This window comes from Phyllobates terribilis, unplaced genomic scaffold (assembly GCF_046119375.1).
Source record: "Phyllobates terribilis strain yellow unplaced genomic scaffold, ASM4611937v1 Scaffold_1__5_contigs__length_1240528914, whole genome shotgun sequence".
Lineage (NCBI taxonomy): Eukaryota > Metazoa > Chordata > Amphibia > Anura > Dendrobatidae > Phyllobates > Phyllobates terribilis.
Window position 1 is genome coordinate 703185489 of NW_027362761.1, and position 22709 is coordinate 703208197.

General features: G+C 43.3%; 1 protein-coding gene across 1 annotated transcript in view; it reads left to right on the forward strand.

The window, feature by feature from the left end:
* The first annotated feature begins 606 nt into the window (after positions 1–606).
* CIB3 (calcium and integrin binding family member 3) overlaps positions 607–22709 on the forward strand; it is a 243549-nt gene continuing 221446 nt past the window's right edge. The window contains exons 1-2 of the mRNA XM_073685820.1: positions 607–711; positions 6087–6121. Coding sequence (XP_073541921.1) covers positions 661–711; positions 6087–6121 — 86 coding nt within the window. The 5' untranslated portion in view covers positions 607–660. The remainder of the gene's footprint in view (positions 712–6086; positions 6122–22709) is intronic.

Consider the following 22709-nt stretch of genomic DNA (forward strand, 5'->3'; position numbering starts at 1 on the left):
AAGTATTCACACTTCTATTGTAATAATTATTCTTACTTTGCAGCCCTTTTCCACACGTGTCTAAAACTTTTTCACACTACTATACACATGGTAACATGAATGCCACGAACAGGAGGAATACAGGGTAATTATGTCGGCATCGTACACAGTTACAATTCGACAGTCTACAGTCACATAAATTAACTGCAGACTTTTCATTTCAACCCTGTTAACTACGTTATTTTACTAAATTAATGCAGTCCAAATTATATTATCTTACTTCAGGAAACAACTATATATGAGTATAAGCATTTAACACTCTGCTTTGTTTGCTTCTAACTCAGCTTTGGAAACAAATGACTTCTTTAGCAGTAGACATGCTAAATGGTGTAATATGAGTATATGTTGGACATGTAACAAGTGGTGTAATTATAGCAGCTTATTTATATGCTCATAAAGGATGCTGGATGGAAGCCGTATGTGCTAGACTTCTTTATTCAGATCAAAGATTTGATGAAATGCTCCTATTATGAATCCGAAATGCTGGAAGAATGGGGTGGTGACATGTGATCCTCCCCTGTACCTGACCCTGATGTTCCTGCAGCTTTTAATATCCCAATATTCAGTTGGTATAAAAGCTTGCAAACAAAAGGATGTCAGGGAGACTTACAACCTACAACCATGGGAAATAAGCAAACAATATTCACTCCTGAACAGCTAGATACCTATCAAGTAAGTGTTAAGAAATAGTCATACTTATTCAAATGACAATCCTCTAATGATATATTCTTATAAGGTTAATTGTAATTTAATTTTATTTGTATCCATTGCTTGGATATTTTAGCCAAAGTCACACAGCTCTGATTTGTATAAATTATTTCAAAACTTGTGTTTATTGTGTAGAGTGAAAACAGAAAGACGTTAGTTACTGTTTTATTAGCAATCACAATATACTGTTTAATTATGTCTAAGATTCCCTCTATGTATAAGGGTATACGTGTGTGGAGAAGTATTGATTTTATTGATCTTCGTTGATTTTGACTTGGTCTTTAAGTTTCGGTTTCCATATTATAGTCTTTAAATGATTTTTAAGACTTCTATTGACTTTTATTTCTTTTGCAAGCAAAATGTGCCATTTTTTTTATAAGAGGCAATCATCCACAACTTTAAATCTTTATTGTACTCATCAACTCTGTGCCCAAGTAATATTCAGCAGCAGCACTAGTATATGTTTTCTATAATAATATTTTGTGATACTTTAAAGAGACAATGTTATATTAGTCAAGGACATATTTACCTGGTTTTGATATAATACAAATGTACAATGCAGACGATAACAATCCAGTTATAACTACCTAATATTTACTTTAATAAAAAGAGACAAAAGGTGTTACTTAACAACAGGCCAAGACTTACTGTAAATTATATTTTTTGTTAAAATAATTCCAATGTAGAAGAAAGTAAACTATTGGTTGTCTGTTTAATTGCCATACAGTAGAATGTATATCACACCTGTGCGGCCACTTCTCCACGAACGGGCAATTCAGATCAGGGGTATTGTCAGCGAACAGACCCCATCTGAACAAACATCTATGGAATAGCTTCTTGCTATGTCATACTATTAAGTGGTAAACCTTAAAGATGTAAAGACTCCTGTGCACCTCTACATACAATCCAATTCATGTGCAGAATCTGAAATCTGTGTATCTGCAATATATCTTCATTTTCCCAGTTTTAGGATTGTGAAGCTCTAGATTTCTTTATAGTTGGCTGCACACCCTATAGATGTAAAATCTAGGATTTCTTATATACCGTAAATATCTGTTCTACCTTTTTTTCCTCACTTCATCCCTAGTCTATGCTATATCTAAAGGTCTCCTCTTGCTAGACATTATCAATAAGCATACTAGCTGATGCTCATAGATTTTTTTGTTTGCGTTTCCATATATTAGTTTGAATGCACCATTTAGATATTTCTGCATTAATGGGCTATGTACCAATAATATTACAGTATGAATAATACGGACCCTAAGTACAAAACTATCGTGCTGAAGCACATAATAAATCAGTCCTTATAACATCTGTCAGCAGCTATTCTTGCTTTAACTCTATCCTTGTAGCAAAAGCATCTTTGATATTTTTGTTTGCTAGTTTTTAATAATGCTGACCAGTAAAAATGGCCTTATGCTATAAAAGTGAAAGTTACTAATATAGAAACATTTCCCATTTCGTTATGGCAGCCGTAACAAAGCAGGAAGTGCAGCCATATTGGTGGATACATTTGAATTAGTGTCTCAGAAACTGGTGCTAAAAAGTTATTAACCAGGCTAACAAAATGACAATGTACCAATAAGTTACACCTATATTGAGCCTGATTTTGAAGCTTTTCGTTGTTTGGCATGGAATATGCACTTAGTTTAGAGGAGCAGGCAATGGAAACCATGCTGTGTTTTTTACTATTAGGGCTCATACTCATATGCGTGAAAAACAGACGAGTGCAATCCGATAAAAAATCGGATAGCACTCGGACCAATGTAATTCTATAAGGCACATCTCATCTGTGATTTTTTTCTCAGCTGAAATCGGACTTGTCAATGCAAGTCAATGGGTGCGTGAAAAAAAAATCGCACGGCACTCAGACCATGCGAGTGCCATTCGATTTTCATGCACCCATCTCCTTGAAACCTGGCAATTCATCACCCGCATACTGTAAAATCACAGCGGTAGCCGACATTATAGAATAGAGAGAATAGCTATGCATACATAGAATAGTTAGATAGAGAAGATGTCAGTGACATACAGTATATAATTAGTACAGTGATTGTGTTGGTTACTGTACATGTAATTTAATGGTAAATAAAGAATTTAAAATAATTTTAATTTTATTCTCTAGCAGAGGGTAAGCAGACAGCTGTGGGCAGATGTTTGTAGCCTGGAAAGGGGGTAATACCCATGGAGCTTCCCAGGCTATTAATATCAGCCCCCAGCTGTATACTTAGCGTTTACTGGCTATTAAAAAAGGGGACCCCCGAAAAAAATTGATATGGGGTCCCCCTATTTTAACAGCCAGCAAAGACTAGTCAGACAGCTGGGGGCTGATATTAATAGCCTAGGAAGGGGCCATGAATATTGGCCCCCTCCCAGACTACAAACATCACCTCTCAGCCTCCCAGAAAAGGCGCATCCATAAGATGCGCCAATTTTGGCACTTAGCGTCCGCTCTGCCCATTGCCCTGGGTTGGTGGCAAGTAGGGTAACAGGGCTGGGGTTGATGTCAGCTTATATTGGCAGCTGATATCAAGCCCACTGGTTAGAATTAATAGAGGAGTCTGTGTGTTTATTTCAAATAAAATATTTTATTCTGGGTGTAGGTGTTTTTCTTCACTATGTAACTTTTACTATGGGGTTAGTAATGGAGGTGTCTTATAACCAGTGGGCTTGATGTCTACTAACCAGTGGGCTTGATGTCAGCTGCCAATACAAGCTAACCATCAATTAAAAATTCTCTCTCTCATTATTCTGGCATTTGGCAAATATTAAAAATCATGGTAATCCTAATTGACCTAAAACGGGAAAGGTTTATTCTGATTTCATGTCAGATATTGAGAAAAATATGCATATGAGTCTTTTTATATAGTGTATGTAAACTTCTGGTTTCAATTGTATATACATACAGTTATATGAAAAAGTTTGGGCACCCCTATTAATCTTAAGCTTAATGTTTTCTTAAAATTGGTGTTTTTGCAACAGCTATTTCAGTTTGATATATGTAATAACTGTTGGACACAGTAATGTTTCTGCCTTGAAATGAGGTTTATTGTACTAACAGAAAATGTGCAATCTGCATTCAAACAAAATTTGACAGGTGCATAAGTATGGGCACCCTTATCATTTTCTTGTTTTAAATACTCCTACCTACTTTTTACTGACTTACTAAAGAACTATTTTTGGTTTTGTAACCTCATTGAGCTTTGAACTTCATAGCCAGGTGTATGCAATCATGAGAAAAGCTACTTAAAGTGGCCACTTGCAAGTTGTTCTCCTGTTTGAATCTCCTCTGAAGAGTGGCATCATGGGCTCCTCAAAACAACTGTCAAATGATCTGAAAACAAAGATTATTCAACATAGTTGTTCAGGGGAAGGATACAAAAAGCTGTCTCAGAGATTTAACCTGTCAGTTTCCACTGTGAGGAACATAGTAAGGAAATGGAAGAACACAGGGACAGTTCTTGTTAAGGCCAGAAGTGGCAGGCCAAGAAAAACATCAGAAAGGCAGAGAAGAAGAATGGTGAGATCAGTCAAGGACAATCCTCAGACCACTTCCAGAGAGCTGCAGCATCAACTTGCTGCAGATGGTGTCACTGTGCATCGGTCAACTATACAACGCACTTTGCACAAGGAGAAGCTGTATGGGAGAGTGATGAGAAAGAAGCCGTTTCTGCAAGCACGCCACAAACAGAGTCGGCTGAGGTATGCAAAAGCACATTTGGAGAAGCCAATTTCTTTTTGGAAGAAGGTCCTGTGGACTGATGAAACCAAGATTGAGTTGTTTGGTCATACAAAAAGGCATTATGCATGGCGGCAAAAAAACACAGCATTCCAAGAAAAACACTTGCTACCCACAGTAAAATTTGGTGGAGGTTCCATCATGCTTTAGGGCTGTGTGGCCAATGCCGGCACTGGGAATCTTGTTAAAGTTGAGGGACGCATGGATTCCACTCAGTATCAGCAGATTCTTGACAATAATGTTCAAGAATCAGTGATAAAGTTGAAGTTACGCAGGGGATGGATCTTTCAGCAAGACAATGATCCAAAACACCGCTCCAAATCTACTCAGGCATTCATGCAGAGGAACAATTACAATGTTCTGGAATGGCCATCCCAGTCCCCAGACCTGAATATCATTGAACATCTGTGGGATCATTTGAAGAGGGCTGTCCATGCTCGGCGACCATCAAACTTAACTGAACTGGAATTGTTTTGTAAAGAGGAATGGTCAAAAATACCTTCATCCAGGATCCAGGAACTCATTAAAAGCTACAGGAAGCGACTAGAGGCTGTTATTTTTGCAAAAGGAGGATCTACTAAATATTAATGTCACTTTTCTGGTGAGGTGCCCATACTTATGCACCTGTCAAATTTTGTTTGAATGCAGATTGCACATTTTCTGTTAGTACAATAAACCTCATTTCAAGGCAGAAACATTACTGTGTCCAAGAGTTATTACATATATCAAACTGAAATAGCTGTTGCAAAAACACCAATTTTTATAAAACATTAAGCTTAAGATTAATAGGGGTGCCCAAACTTTTTCATATAACTGTATTTATATATGTAGGGAAGAATATTTCCACTGCAAGCTATGTGTAAATAATCTAGACATTTCCCCTATGTAAAAGCCCATGTTAAAATCGCATGGCAATCAGATGTAAACCGGATCCTAGGTGAGAAAATCGCATAGCATGCGCATGAAAATCGCATTACATTCGTCCGTTTTTTCGGTCCAGAAATCGGAATGTTTTTTTTCTCACATATGGGTATGAACCCTTACGGTCTCACCCTTTCTATTTAATTGAGAGTGACAGCACTTGGGATCGGTGGGATTCCTATTAAACTTCCTTGAAAAAACACTAAAAAAAAAATGCCAAACATAATGAACATATGCACAGTAATGCCAAAATGAGTTGCTGTGCATATGTTCCATATTCTGTCACTTATTTTATTCACTTAAGGCTTTGAAATCAATGTTATATATGGAATAAAAAAAAATTCCAGCAGCAAGTCCACCAACAAAGCTACCCATAAAGATGTCAGAAAAGACGCTTCAGGGAAAATATTTATTCTGCTTCAAAAATGATATGCTGGCATCTAAAAGACGGCGTGTGCACATATCCTTGCACCTCTTTTAAATTCCTTTAATGAAAAATTGTACTCCGCAATGTAAAGTCTGTATAAAAACTAATATTGTAGATTTTAAACCTGTGTTTCCTAAATGCTTCAATATTATTATATAGGAAGTTAAAACAAAAAGTATTGCAATATAAAGTGTCTTGATGTTATTTTGTCTGATATGAAAATCTATCTAATAAAAGTTATTCTATTTTCAGGACTGTACTTTCTTTACGAGGAAGGAAATACTGAGGTATGTCAGTAAATTCACATTCTACAGTGTGAAATTGTTTGCAGGGTAAATTCTAAATAGGCATTTAGTAAAATGTACAAATGTTCTGGAATAGTTGTCAATGAAATAATAAAATTCAGTGCAAAACAAACTGAGATCATTTGTTTTTCAAGTATAGCTTCTGAATTTATGGCCTTAGGATGTGATTGTAGCACTTGATCAGTCCATTGAAAAGAGCCATTCAGCGAAATGTGCACAAAGCAATGCACCTTTTCTAGAAATCCAGTAGTACAGCTCAACAAGCTATAGTTCCCTGAGGACTAAACTGTTTCTTAATGTAACAGGAAAAAGCAGATTTTTAAACCAATGAATGAGATATTATCCTAGTGCCCTAATTTCCTTATAATGAAGGTGATGGCGCTTGGGAGTATATGGAGCATAGTAGGAGCTGATCTTGCTTCATGAGGCAATGGCCATAATCCTGATCCTAATGGCAGCAGGTCAATCACTTACCTGCTGCCATCCCCGCTATGTGCAATATGATTACAGGGTACTGATTAACCAGTCAGGGCCTGATGAAAGTCTAACATCTTACAACTCCTATAGGACCCTACCAGAGCAGAGCTTAAATTGAAACAATATCAGCAGAACCGAGATCATAATATAAATGGTAAATAAGACCCTATGCCATGTAGTCTACTGGCCTAAAATATTATGGACACTCCTCATCTGGGATTCATGTACCACAAACATGGAAAGAATAGTCCATTGTAAATATGACAAAATTTATTAAAGATATAAGAAAACAGGCATACATACAAGTATAGAAAGATACAGACAAGGTCAATAGTCAGACTCTGGTTTTAAGGACATGTTCATCCACTAGTAAGTATTAGGGGTGGGAGCGTAAACTATGAAAGGAAACAAACATAAAGTGCCAGTGCTTAAATAATAACACGCCTGCTAGATGCATCCTGCCTCAAACTAAAGATGCCAATATACAGTGCATTGTGAAAGTATTTGGCCCCCTTGAACTTTTCTACCTTTTGCCACATTTCTGGCTTCAAACATAAAGATATAAAATTCTAATTTTTTTGGGAAGAATCAACAACAAGTGGGACACAATCGTGAAGTGGAACGAAATTTATTGGATATTTTAAACTTTTTTAACAAATTAAAAACTGAAAAGTGGGGCGTGCAATAGTATTCGGCCCCTTTACTTTCAGTGCAGCAAACTCACTCCAGAAGTTCAGTGAGGATCTCTGAATGATCCAGTGTTGTCCTAAATGACTGGTAATGATAAATAGAATCCACCTGTGTGTAATCAAGTCTCCGTATAAATGCACCTGCTCTGTGATAGTCTCAGGGTTCTGTTTCAAGTGCAGAGAGCATCATGAAGACCAAGGAACACACCAGGCAGGTCCGAGATACTGTTGTGGCGAAGTTTAAAGCCGGATTTGGATACAAAAAGATTTCCCAAGTTTTAAACATCTCAAGGAGCACTGTGCAAGTGATCATATTGAAATGGAAGGAGTATCAGACCACTGCAAATCTACCATCCCTCTAAATTTTCATCTCAAACAAGGAGAAGACTGATCAGAGATGCAGCCAAATGGACCATGATCACTCTGGATGAACTGCAGAGATCTACAGCTGAGGTGGGAGAGTCTGTCCATAGGACAACAATTAGTCGTACACTGCACAAATCTGGCCTTTATGGAAGAGTGGCAAGAAGAAAAACATTTCTCAAAGATCTCCATAAAAAGTCTCGTTTGAAGTTTGCCACAAGCCACCTGGGAGACACACCAAACATGTGGAATAAGGTGCTCTGGTCAGATGAAACCAAAATCAAACTTTTTGGCCACAATGCAAAATGATATGTTTGGCATAAAAGCAACACAGCTCATCACCCTCAAAACACCATCCCCACTGTCAAACATGGTGGTGGCAGCATCATGGTTTTGGCCTGCTTTTCTTCAGCAGGGACAGGGAAGATGGTTAAAATTGATGGGAAGATGGACGGAGGCAAATACAGGACCATTCTGGAAGAAAACCTGTTGGAGTCTGCAAAAGACCTGAGACTGGGACGTAGATTTATCTTCCAACAAGACAATGATCCCAAACATAAAGCAAAATCTACAATGGAATGGTTCAAAAATAAACGTATCCAGGTATTAGAATGGCCAAGTCAAAGTCCAGACCTGAATCCAATCGAGAATCTGTGGAAAGAGCTGAAAACTGCTGTTCACAAACGCCCTCCATCCAACCTCAGTGAGCTTGAGGTGTTTTGCAAGGAAGAATGGGCAAGAATTTCAGCCTCTCGATGTGCAAAACTGATAGAGACATACCCCAAGCGACTTGCAGCTGTAATCACAGCAAAAGGTGGCACTACAAAGTATTAACTCAAGGGGGCCGAATAATATTGCACGCCCCACTTTTCAGTTTTTAATTTGTTAAAAAAGTTTAAAATATCCAATAAATTTTGTTCCACTTCACGATTGTGTCCCACTTGTTGTTGATTCTTCCCCCAAAAATTTGAATTTTATATCTTTATGTTTGAAGCCAGAAATGTGGCAAAAGGTAGAAAAGTTCAAGGGGGCCAAATACTTTCATAATGCGCTGTATATGTAGAGTTCCTAAGTGAAAAACGTCAGTTTAAATCGCGTGTAATCTAGAAATGGCTGTAAAAGTCAAATACCAGGAAGTTTCAAAAACAAAGCAGCTTTATTTAAAACATGACCTATTAACAAGAGGCAAAAAACAGCAGCGTAAAAAATACAATAAAGATGTATGTAAAAAATGAAATAAAAAAAAGGCAATGAAAAAAACATGAGTAACCTAATGTACTTAACAGGTGCAGAAATGCTGCAAAAAATCTGCAACATCAAATTCACCAAAGGGTCATTATGGAAATGTAGTCTAAAGTCACACAAAGCTAATGAAAAATATATTTTATAAGGCTTAGCAAAATATAACAAAAAAATATAAATTTTCTTTCATACTGATGACCTGCAAAATAAGAGCAAAATGTAATATTTAGCCTACAATAAATGTTATTGAAACAAATCCCAATATACTACCCCTAAAAGTTATTAAACCTTTGTTTTGTTTTTTTCAATGGCACTTTACAAAAAAATTTGAGAACTTTTTCCATACATTTTCTGTTTCATTAAGTTGTGCCATTAAGAAATAGAAATTGTCCAGCAATCAAACCTGCTATGATCCTACAAAAATAAAAAAATATGACTATGAAGGTGAAGCTAAGATAGTGAAAAAGTCGCTGATAAAATGGTCACAGCAGCAGGGTTATAAAATTCACCTTCTCATACTAAACTGTCATAGTGGAAATTATAGTGATAAGAAGAATTCATACTTTTCATTCAAAGATTGATTTTAAAAAAATAACACCATAAAAAAATCACTAAATGGACAATAAATTATCAGTAAAGATGCATGTCTGTGTTTGTGTCTCCACGTTCAGTCGTCACAGTCCCTTTGTTAGGAACAATTACACAAAACTTGTTATGTCTACAGTTAAAAAAGTCTATGCAGATAAATCTAGTAGAAGATTTCCCATGCCTTACACATGATATTTAGCAGTAGTCTTCTTTTGGTATGCTGACAAGTAAGTTCTTACTGAATTCAGTATCCCTGCTTGGTGGTGATCTTGTGCTAAACAATTGTTACTTCCTGACATCAAGGAAACAACTAAATATGTCTTTTTTAGAGATGAGCCAACTAGTGATGAGCGAGCATGCTCGCTACTGCTCGGTGCTCGCCCGAGCATCTCACTGCTCGAGTATTTCCAGCGTTGCTCGGCGGATGCTCGTGTCCCCTCCCTGCATGTTTGGCGCTCTTTACAGAGCCAATGAACATGCAGGGATTGTCTGCCACACACTGTAATGCTGCAGCCATGTTGGTTGTGGCATTACAGTGATTGGCTGGCTGCACAACGTCATCAGGTCTATATCAGACCTGGCGCCGCCATGCTCGTCACAGTCTACTCCGCAATCAGGCAGTGCAGGGAGAGGTGCTGCTGAGCTAGGGAGAGATTTGGTTGTTTATTAGTTAGTGTAGGTATTCTCTACATATCCATTTCAACTCACAGTTCTTCTGAGGACTAATCCAGCTGCAGAGATATCAGTGCTAGGCAGGCAGTGTATGTGGCAGACTGCAGTGCATATAGCAAGAGGGTCCATTCCAGTTCTGTATGCTGGTGCTTTTACAGATATTTGTAGAAATAGCCCCATCAGGGTATCAGGGGCCAGGAATAATTTTTTTTTATCTTAATCCTGATTATTTGCTTAAAAAGCAATCCAGATAACACCGTTTTTCTGTACCATTTGCTTGTTGGCACTGCAGAATACAGCCAGGTCCTTTCCATATTACAGCGCTAAAAATCCATCTATTTAAAACTGTGGTTTGTCCGTCACACGAATCACATATAATTGCGATGAAAATATTGCCATTTCTGGCCTTCATTGAAATTTTGTTGCAGTGTGTCAGTGAACTTATTGACACGAGGTCGGCGCTGTTAAAAATAGTTACCTACACCCCAGCTATTTAATACTGTGGTTTTAAATTTCGTTTTTCATCAGCAAGTGTCACCACTAGTGACGAGCAAGTACTAAAATACTCAGGTGCTCATTGCTCGGGTCGAGCAAATCGTAATGCTCGGGTGCTCGACCCGAGCAAAGAGCCCAATGTAAGTCAATGAGAAAATGGAGCATTTTTCTGGTGGCCCCCCTCCTGGAGGTCTGCAGGGGGCCTAAAAATTGCCCAAATTGATGGGAACAGTGCTGAAAAGACATGGGAACAGCATGGGGAAAACCCCTGGAAGCATCTCTGACTCCCAGGTCACTGCTGTGAATAATGTTGTCAGAGTATTACGCCAATTTTGCGGACTCACAATAAAACATACAAAAACGAAGCCAAAACGGATTTTCCTGGAAAAAAATCGTTAAGGGACATTCTTTCCAGGGTAGTGACTTGTATATAAGGCAAAAAAAACGCACCTCCACACCTTGGGCTATGTTCACAAGTAGCGTTTTTGATGCGTTTTTGCACTTTTGCATTGCTTTCAATGGTGAAAAATACATTCACCAGTAAATGTCATTTTAACATTTTATAACCTTATCTGGCCATGTGGTGTGTGAGACATGATCAGACACATCCTGTTTCAGTTATGAAGGAGGGACTCTAAAAGTCACAAAGCCTATTTTTACAGGACCATCAGGCGGACCTTACTATTGTTAAAGGGCCAGCAGTTGACCCTCACTATTGTTAGAGGGCCATCTGCCGGCTATGCTTTGTTGTTTTCATTAATAAGGAGCAGGTCCCTTATACTGTTATTGCGTATGCAGTGACTGCAAGGGCTGCCAAAAATTTGGACTCATCCCAATACCCCTTCGAAGAAACATAGAGGAGGGCCTCAGTAAAAAAAATGTTCCCATTATAAAGGAGCGGGTCTCCTATACTGTTATGGCGTATACAGTGACTGCAAGGGCTGCCAAAAATTTGGACGCACTCCAATACCCCTTTCAAAAGACATAAAGGAGGGCTTCAGTAAAAAAAAAAATTCCCATTAAAAAGGAAGCCGGGTTTTCCTATACTGTTATTGCATATGCAGTGTGTAACATACCTGGCGGCGTTCTTGCATAGGGCACCATCTCCCACTATGCAAGATCGCAAACATGATCTTCTCTCCAGTCTGCTAGCCTGGCTTCTTTCCATGCTGTCTGTTTGTCTCTGTTCTGACTGCTTAGGGCGGCGGCCCGGTCACTTCCTGTTTCTTGTAGCTGTTGTGGGCACACCCCTAATGCGTCCTCAGCCTATTGCTGTTAGTCACTGGATATTTAAACCAGCTTCACCTGGAAGCTGATGCCTGAGCAATGCTTTCATTCAGTGTGCCTCTTGACTCTGAATGTGCCAGGTCCTGTTCTCCTCTTGTCTGTTTCCACCACTCTGGGGACTGTATTCCCAGACTGGCTCCTGTATCTCTTTCAGTAGCAGTTCCTGTCTGAACTGTATCCTAGCCTGTTCATCCCGCCTTCTAGGGGCCGCATACCTAGACCTGTTGTCTGTGTTTTCTTGCCTGTCTGTCCGCCTTCCTGGAGGCTGTTGTTATGTTCTGCTACCAGAGCTAAGGAAAGAGAGGAGATCTGTCCCTACGATAGAACTCAGCTGAATCCCTACGATGTAACAGGGAACCTGATCCTGCGATCAGACCTGCTAAAGTCCTAAGCTAGTCTGTACGGAGACCTATAGATGTGGGGAAGGAATCCCTACAAGTACTAAGGACTGGGAGGAAAATGGGACACCTCCTAACAGAAATAGTAGCAGACAGACGAACAAACAAAATATATAGAACATAGAGGTCCGTAGACCAAGCAAACTAACAGAGTTAGATACAGAGCACAGGCTAGCTAGAAAGTAGTTATACAATGAAGTCCAGCAAAGCCAGAAGGGCGGAGCAGGATTAAATAGGCCAACAAGGTCATGTGACCAGCAAAGGAAAAAACCTAAGAGCAAGGTTCTAACAGTACCCCCCCTTCTAAGAGGATCCTCCGGATCCCCTAGGACCAGGCTTATCAGGAAATCTCCTGTGAAACGCTCTGATAAGTCTGGACGCGGAAACATCATCTGACCTCACCCAAGAGTTATCCTCGGGTCCGAAGCCTTTCCAGGCCACAAGATACTGCAAACTACCTCTATACCGTCTAGAGTTAAGGATGCGAGAAATTTCATATTCCCCGTCCTCCACCACCGGAGGAACAGAGGCAGAGGCGTCACCATCCGACACAACAGCTTTTTTTAACAGAGAGACATGAAATACCGGATTAATTCTCCAGGAGGTAGGAACCTCCAACCTAACAGCAGATTGGTTGACAACCTGAAGCACCTTAAAGGGCCCTACAAACTTGGGACCCAATTTCTTAGAAGGAATCCTCAACCGCAGATTCCTAGAGGACAACCAAACCATGTCACCAACAGCGAACAAAACCTCCTGTCGTTTCCTATCAAAGTAGTCTTTAGATTTTCTGTTGGCCTCCTGAAGATTACCACACACATCCGTCCAAACTCTCTCCAAATCACCAGAAAAATTCTCCTCCTCAGGCACGGCAGATCCCAACTTGGAGAACGACCCAAACGACGGATGTCTCCCAGAACAACAAAAAAAAAGGCGAACAACCAGCAGAAGAAGATGTATGATTGTTCAGAGCAAATTCAGCAAGTGGCAGAAACTCAGACCACCCCTCTTGATTGTCTGCCACAAAACAACGCAAGAACTGCTCAACATCCTGGTTTTTCCTTTCTGTCTGGCCATTAGATTCAGGATGATATCCGGACGAGAACGACAAATGAACTCCCAACCTGTCACAAAAGGCACGCCAAAAACGAGCCACGAACTGAGGACCCCTATCAGAAACAATGTCAGTAGGAACGCCATGAAGTCTGACAATTTCCTTGACAAAGGCCTTAGCGAGAGTTTTAGCGCAGGGCAGTTTGACGAAGGGAACCAAGTGACACATCTTGCTAAAACGGTCCACAACCACCCAGATGACAGTAAAACCCTCAGAGGGGGGAAGGTCAGTTATAAAGTCCATAGCCAAATGTGTCCAAGGAGCACTGGGAACCTCCAAAGGACAAAGCAACCCCGCAGCAGGAGTATGTGTGGACTTAGATCTAGCACATATAGTACATTGACGCACCCACTTAATGACTTCCTTCTGCCATCCAGGCCACCAAAAACTGCGACACACCAGTCTCTTGGTCTCAGAGATTCCGGGATGACCTGCCAACCGAGATTCGTGACACTCAACAAACAAATCTCTCCTAAAGGTCCCAGGCACAAACAACCTCCCATGAGGAGTGTTAGATGGGGCATTCTCCTGTGCTTTAAGAATCTCATCTTCCAAAACGGAGTCCAAAGCAGCTATCACAACACCTTCTTGTAAAATGTTCTCCTCTTTCTCAGCACCGACTATGGGAGAAAAACTGCGAGACAAGGCATCCGCCTTAACATTCTTAGTACCAGGGATGTAAGTAATGGAGAAATTAAACCGCGAGAAAAACAGTGCCCACCTAGCCTGACGGGCATTCAGGCGCTTGGCAGCATCAAGATAAATCAGATTTTTATGATCCGTAAGAACCTGAACGGGAAATTCCGCACCTTCCAAGAAGTGGCGCCAGTGTTCAAATGCGAGTTTAATAGCCAATAATTCCCGATTACCAATATCGTAATTCAGTTCAGTCTCCGAAAATTTTTTTGAAAAAAAGGCACAGGGATGTAATCCATCCCCGTTATCCTGAGACAATACTGCGCCAACCCCCACAGAGGAAGCATCAACCTCAACCAAAAACGGCTTAGTCACATCAGGCTGCATAAGGATGGGAGCAGAGGTGAACCTCTCCTTGAGATACACAAAAGCTTCAATGGCCTCAGAAGACCACTGAACCGCATCAGCACCTTTCCTGGTGAGATCGGTCAGAGGTTTGACAATACTAGAAAATTTTTTTATGAATTTTCTGTAATAATTGGCGAAACCTAAAAACCTCTGTATCGATTTCAAATCAATAGGCCTAGGCCATTCCTGTACAGCTTGAACTTTAACCGGGTCCATCTCAAAACCTTCACTGGAGATAATGTAACCCAAAAAACTAATTCTCTGTACAGCGAACTCACATTTCTCCAGCTTAGCAAAAAGCGAATTGTCCATTAACAACTGTAATACCTCACGTACGCTCCGCCAATGAGACTCCAGATCCGGCGAATAAATCAAAATGTCATCCAAATACACAACCACATTTTTGCCGATCAAAGGTCTAAGGATGTCATTAATAAGATTCTGGAAAAATGCAGGAGCATTAGTAAGACCAAAAGGCATAACCAGATTCTCAAAATGACCCACAGGAGTGTTAAAAGCAGTCTTCCATTCGTCACCCTCCTTCATGCGCAACAGATTGTATGCCCCCTTAAGGTCAATTTTAGAGAACCACTTGGCCCCCATTAACTGGTTAAACAGATCAGGAATCAATGGCAGTGGGTAAGGATTGCGTACAGTAATTTTGTTAATCTCACGAAAATCCAGACAAGGACGTAAACCGCCGTCCTTTTTTTTTACAAAAAAAAATCCAACCGCCACAGGAGACTTAGAGGGCCTAATGTGACCGGCGGCCAAACTTGTCTGTATGTATTCCTCCAAAGCTTTCCTCTCAGGAATAGTAAGGTTAAATAAACGACTTTTAGGAAGAGTCGCTCCAGGGACAAATTCAATAGAACAATCATAGTCTCTATGGGGAGGCAAAACCTGCGATTCCTTCTCAGAAAAAACTCTCCAAAAATCCTGAATAAGAACAGGCAATTCTCCCCAATCCAAAGCTGCAATACGCCCGTTACAACACTTGTCATAACATTTATGGCTCCACGATTTAATTTCACTGGTAGACCAATCCAGTACAGGATTGTGAAATTTTAACCAGGGCAATCCCAATATTACTGGAGAAGGCAAGTTATTCAAAACTACCAAATCCAATTTCTCATGGTGAACACCATTAATAGTGAGAGGAAATTCACAGACCTTGAGAGTAATATTCTTCAAAGGGGAACCATCCACAGAAACCACAGCAATGGGGGATGATAAAGGTTCGGGTTTTAAATTGAGTCTTTCCAAGAATCCCCCATCAATTACATTCAGAGTAGACCCACAATCAACAAACACCCGAAATTCCATTAATTTTTCCTGAGCAATCGTGGAAGCAGCTAAAAATACACCCTTGAAATTTAAACAGGCAATACGGGCATGACTGACCATTTTTTTTTCTTTCTTCATACGAAGCTCACAGCCTTTAATCAAATGACCAGATTTTCCGCAATAGAAACACAAGCCTTCAGAAAATCGACGGTCTTTTTCTTAAGAGCGAGGTGCCACCGATCCAATCTCCATCGGTTCACCACTGTTAGTACACACATTCTCATAACCAGAAACTGACATAGCAGAGGATTTGCTCTCATTAACCCTTGCACGCAGTCTCCTATCCACCCGTATAGCTAATTGCATAGCCTGTTGCAAATCTTCAGGTGTAGGATAAGCAATTAGCAGGTCTTTAACCCTTTCATTGAGCCCAGCAAGAAATAGACTTTTCAGAGCAGAATCGTTCCACCCTGTTTGAGTAGACCAACGACGGAAATGAGTACAATATTTTTCCATATTACCTGATCCCTGTTTCAAACGTCTCAACTCAGTCTCAGCTGATGCGACACGGTCAGGATCATCATATAATAGTCCCAAAGCAGAAAAAAAACTATCCACTGATCTGAAGCATGTATCACTAGGTTGCAAAGAAAAGGCCCACTCCTGAGGCTCTTTGCGCAAAAGTGACATAATGAACCCTATGCGCTGGGATTCATCCCCAGAGGACTTGGGTCTCAAACGAAAATACAATAAGCAAGCATTTTTAAATGAAAAAAATTCTCGTTGTTCACCAAAAAATAAATCCGGCAAACATACCTTAGGCTCCAAGAAATGTGCTCCAGGACAGTTACTCACGTGCTGACGGAGCTCGGCCACCTCCAGAGAGAGTCCCTGCAGGCGATGAGCCAAATCCTGAACCGACACCATGGTGGAACAGAAAAATCTTTCCTTAGAGAATTTGCAGGCTGGACTTACTGTTATGTTCTGCTACCAGAGCTAAGGAAAGAGAGGAGATCTGTCCCTACGATAGAACTCAGCTGAATCCCTACGATGTAACAGGGAACCTGATCCTGCGATCAGACCTGCTAAAGTCCTAAGCTAGTCTGTACGGAGACCTATAGATGTGGGGAAGGAATCCCTACAAGTACTAAGGACTGGGAGGAAAATGGGACACCTCCTAACAGAAATAGTAGCAGACAGACGAACAAACAAAATATATAGAACATAGAGGTCCGTAGACCAAGCAAACTAACAGAGTTAGATACAGAGCACAGGCTAGCTAGAAAGTAGTTATACAATGAAGTCCAGCAAAGCCAGAAGGGCGGAGCAGGATTAAATAGGCCAACAAGGTCATGTGACCAGCAAAGGAAAAAACCTAAGAGCAAGGTTCTAACAGCTGTATTTCCAGGCCAGTCTGAACACGCTCCTAGCCTGTTCGTTCCGCCTTTTCTGGGGGCCGCATACCCAGACTCGCTCCTGTATCTCGCTGCAGCGTCAGTTTCTGTCTGAACACTCAGTTCCTGTCTGAACACTTTCCTAGCCTGTTTCCTGTTTTTCTCTATGTCCTTACCTTCCCTTTTTCTGCAGAGTCTGAACCTGCACCTAACTCCTACTCGTTGTCGCTGCACTTCCGTTTGTGAGTTTAGAGTCCACTCACTACTTCATTGCAAGTATCTTGTGTGTATCTGGTTCTGCCTTTCTCTTCCAGTCTGTTCCGTGTGAACAGAGCCCTGTCCCCTCTGCTCTGCCTTTGCTCACCGCTCCGGCGGTTCTTGCCTGCTCTGCCTTGCTCACCGCTCCGGCGGTTCTTGCCTGTTCTGCCTTGCTCACCGCTCCGGCGGTTCTTGCCTGCTCTGCCTTGCTCACCGCTCCGGTGGTTCTTGCCTGCTCTGCCTTGCTCACCTCTCCGGCGGTTCTTGCCTGCTCTGCCTTGCTCACCGCTCCGGTGGTTCTTGCCTGCTCTGCCTTTGCTCGCCGCTCCAGGCGGTCTCGCTCTGCTTTGCCTTTGCTCACCGCTCCAGGTGGTCTCGCTCTGCTCTGCCTTTGCTCGCCGCTCCAGGCGGTCTCGCTCTGCTCTGCCTTTGCTCACCGCTCCAGGCGGTCTCGCTCTGCTCTGCCTTTGCGCACCGCTCCAGGCAGCCTCGCTCTGCTCTGCCTCTGCTCACCGCTCCAGGCGGCATCGCTCTGCTCTGCCTTTGCTCACCGCTCCAGGCGGTCTCGCTCTGCTCTGCCTTTGCTCACCGCTCCAGGTGGTCTCGCCCTGCTCTGCTCTTGTTCACCGCTCCGGCGGTCTCGCTCTGCTCTGCTTGTCTACTGCATCTGCGGTTCTGTTCCTGAGTCCCAGTCTGTACTGGACCTTATCCAGCCTGTGCTCCAACCTGCTAGTGCCTCCCTGTCGGCACTCCAGCCATGCTTGCCAGTACTCCCTGCCTGCATACCAGTTGTGGTTACCAGTGCCCGCCTGTCTGCATACCTGCCGTGCCTGCCTATACCCACCAGTCAGTGTGCCAGCCTAACCTGCCTGTTCCTGTATTCTCCGGTGTGGGTCAACAGCCGTGTCCGGAGTCTGTCCTGGAGTAGCACCTGGTCCCTCTGCTCGGTTCCTCCCTGGTGCACTGGCGTCGTTAGCCGTCGTGCGACCTTGGTCGGATCGGGTAGATACTTAGTTACGCCCCTCCAGGCACTCTCCGGTTCATGGTCCAGTGGGATCACTAAACACGCACACACCAGTCAGTCCGGGCGTGTGCATAATACAGTGACTGTAAAGGCTGCCAAAAATTTGGACGCACCCCAATACCCCTTTGAAGAGACATAGAAGAGGGCCTTAGTAAAAAAAATGTTCCCATTATAAAGGAGCGGGTCTCCTTTACTGTTAGTGCGAATGCAGTGACTGTAAGGGCTGCCAAAACTTTGGACACACTCCAATACCCCTTTGAAGAGACATAGAGGAGGGCCTCAGTAAAAAATAATGTTCCCGTTATAAAGGAGCGGGTCTCCTATACTGTTATTGCGTATGCAGTGACTGCAAGGGCTGCCAAAAATTTGGACGCACTCCAATACCCCTTTGAAGAGATGTAGAGGAGGTCCTCATAAAAAAAAATTGCTACCATTGTTAAGGAGCATTGTTAATGAGTGGGTCTCCTATACTGGTAATGCCCATGCACTAAGTGCATGGGCTTAAAAGCATTTACCCCTGGAGGGTATACATGAACATACTGTATAACATACAAAATGTTAGAGGTAGGCCTCTAAAAAAAATTCCTACGTGCATAAACACCCTTGAAAAAAAATTATGTGGGTGTTGCATCACGGTCACCCTGGTGATATGATGGTGGAGGATGAGGAGAACAAGGAGGACAACAGAAAATGGACAAAATCAGGAAGCATATGCCCATGTCTGGGTGTGAAGAGGTGCATGGGAATAGAGCCCCCCCAAAAAAGCCACTAAATTTGACTTTATGTTCCGCTGCTATCATCCGGTGGTGTTGAGAAGTCTGGCCCAATCCAGCCCTTGTTCATTTTTATAAGAGTCAGCCTGTCAGCATTTTCAGTTGACAGGTGGATGTGCCTATCAGTTATAATACCCCCGGTGGCACTTAAAACCCGCTCTGACAAAATGCTAGTGACAGGGCAGGCCAGGACCTCCAAGGTGTAGAGAGCCAGTTCATGTCACGTGTCCAGCTTGGATATCCAATAGTTATAAGGCACAGAGAAATTACAGAGTATGGTCGGCAAGGTACTCCTTCAGCATCTTCCAAAACGTTTCCCTCCTTGTCAGAGTACCCCGCGCATCAGGGCCTGGGCGCTGGGAGGGTCTGAGAAAACTGTCCCACACCTTTGACAGTGTTCCCCTGCCTCTGCTGCATCATATTTGTGTCTCCCTCGCCTGTACTCCTTGGTTGTCCAAGGAACAGTGACCTCTGCTACAAGCCTTTCCAGATGGGAATTTTTTAAATAATTCCTCAACAAGAGCCTTCTGGTACTGCGACATTTTACTAGATCTCTCCACCGCAGGAAGGAGAAATAGAAGTGTCTCTTTGTAGCGTGGGTCTAGAAGTGTGACCAACCAGTAATTACTGTCGGCAAAAATGTGTACAATGCGAGGGTCACGGTTAAGGCAGAGGAACATAAAGTCAGCCATGTGTGCCAGCCTGGCAACAGCTAAGACTTCCCTGTGCTGACCAAGAGGATGACTGTCCATGCTCTCCTCCTCATCCTCCTCCTCCTTGTTCTCCCTTTTCTCAGGCCATCTATGCTGAACAAACGATATGACCGTTATGTGGGTAGTACCGTCTGTAGCGCAGGAAACTAGCTCCTGTCCCTCCTCCTCCTCTTCCTCCTCATTATCACCCATTGCACGTTGGGATGAGATGAGGCTGGGCTGTGTGGCATCACCCTGTATGGTTCCTTGCTCCATCTCATTGTGCTGCGCCTGTAATGCCTCCTCTTTAATTGTGAGCAGCGAGTGTTTCAGTAGACAGAGAAGCGGGATGATGACACTAATTATGGCGTCATCGCCACTCACCATCTTGGTGGAGTCCTCAAAGTTTTGGAGGATGGCACAGATGTCTGACATCCATGCCCACTCATCATCTCTTATGTGCAGAGGCTGACCTGAATACCGACGGGTGTGTTAAAGCTGGTACTCAACAACTGCCCTCTGCTGCTCACAAATCCTTCCCAACATCTGCAACGTTGAGTTCCAACACGTGGTGACATCGCACACCAGTCGGTGAGCTGGAAGCTGCAAATGCTGTTGAAGCACGATGAGGGCGGCTGAAGCTGTAGGTGACTTCCGAAAATGGGCACACACGCGGCGTACTTTGACAAGCAGCTCAGGCAGATCCGGGTAGGTTTTGAGAAACCGGTGAACCACTAGGTTGAGCACATGGGCCAGGCATGGTACATGTGCGAGCTCGCCTAGCTTCAGAGCTACCACCAGGTTCCCGCCAATGTCACGCATGACCATGCCTGGCTGTAGGTTCAGGAGTGACAGCCACAGATCTGCCTACTTTTTTACAGCTGTCAACAACTCTGTAGCGGTGTGTGGCTTGTCACCTAAGCATATTAGCTTCAGCAGTGCCTGTTGCCGCTTGCCCCAGGCAGTGATGCAGTGCTTCTACTATATTAACCCAGTGTGCCGTCAGTGAGATGTACCGTCCCTGGCCACAAGCACTTGTACATGTGTCCATGGTTAGGTGGACCTTCCCAGTAACTGCATTGTTGAGGGCACAGGTAATGTTCTGAGACACGTGCTTGTGTAATGCGGGGATGGCACACCGGGAGAAATAGTGGCGGCTGGGGACCGAGTACCGAGGGACGGCCGCCGCCATCAGGTTGCGGAGAGATTCCATCTCCACGAGCCTAAAAGGCAACATTTCAAGTGAAAACATTTGAGAAATGTGTGAGTTTAGTAGTGTGGCATGTGGGACTTTGGCTGCGTATTTGCGCTTGCATTCAAAGGACTGGGGTAGGGACAACTGAAAGCTGTGCTGGGACAAGGACGTGGATGCTGACGGTGATGGTTGTAAGTGTGCAACGACAGGTGCAGGGCGGGAGGCATCTTCGCCTGCGCCAAAGACAGAGGATTGGCGTGCACGCACAACAGCGGAACAGGCAGTGGTGTCACCCGCAGACACTGTTTCTGGACCCTGGCATTTGGTCCAACTAGTCAGGTACTATGCTGTCCTGTGCCAGAGCATGTTGGTGGTGGTCAGGCTGGTAGTTTTGCTGCCCCTGCTTATGCTGGCATGGCAGAGTGTGCAAATGGCCCTTCTGGGGTTATCTGGACAGTATTTAAAAAAGAGCCAGACTCTGGAATACCTAATAGTTGGACTGGCAACTTCCCTCGTGTTGGTGTTTCAGGGACCAGTTGCCCACCTTGTGTCTGTGGCCACCCCACTGCTTGTTCCTGCCTGCTGTGGTGCTACACCTCCATCCCCCTCTGTACTGCTGTCCTTGCTATGCATGTCACCTTGCCAGGTTGGGTCAGAGACTTCATCGTCCACCACCTCGTCTTCCATGTGCGTACCTTGGGCCTCCTCCAGACTTGCTGGCAATTGTGTCTCATCATCATTCACCTCTTGCAACAGTTTCCCACCGTCACCTTCATGTGACCGTGGCTGCTCAATTAGTTGGACATCGCTACATGCGATCTCCTCTTGCCTCACTTAAAGCGGGCAGGGCGAGAGGCCCGAATCTATAAATGGAAAAGTGAACAGCTCTTCGGGGTGTCCAAGTGTGGGATAAATTGTCTCTGGGCACTCGGCATGGTGGGAGGAAGGAGGATAAGGGTGAGGAATATGTGTTCCAGATTCATGGCTACTGAGACTTAACCGTGTGGAAGACAGGGTGGTGGTGGGGGCAAACTGACTGGAAGCATTATCTGCTATCCAATCAGCAACCTTTTTACACTGTTTTGGCTTCAAGAGTGGTATTCCGTGGCCCCTAGTAATTGGAACAGGAAGGTACTGTAGTTCAACATGATGTGGGTGTTTGTTGTGCTCCCTCAGCAGGCACAGTTTCATCTTGCCACGCCCTCGGCCTCTGCGTGAGCCATTGACTCGCCCCCTGGGCCGTGGGGTACCCGGAACCGGGCTTCTGTACGATGCTGGGGGTAGTAGTGGCAACCCAATCCCATGGCTCAGGGTGGTCAGACCAAATGTTGTGGCAGTCTATTTATAGATTTGTGAATGTCCGACTACGCCACCCGTGGATTGCGGTCAGGGATAACCGCCGCTGCAAGGCAGACCGCTGAGGCTGGTGTTGGTGTGCAGCACAGGGATAGGATAACTCCCCACGGGAAGAGTATAGCCTCAGGGCAGTGTAAGTGGATGCTGGGGGTGATGGTGAAGGCGCAGCAGAAATCACACAGAGTCCAATGATGCAGTCCAGGGTCTTTTACTCACAGTTGT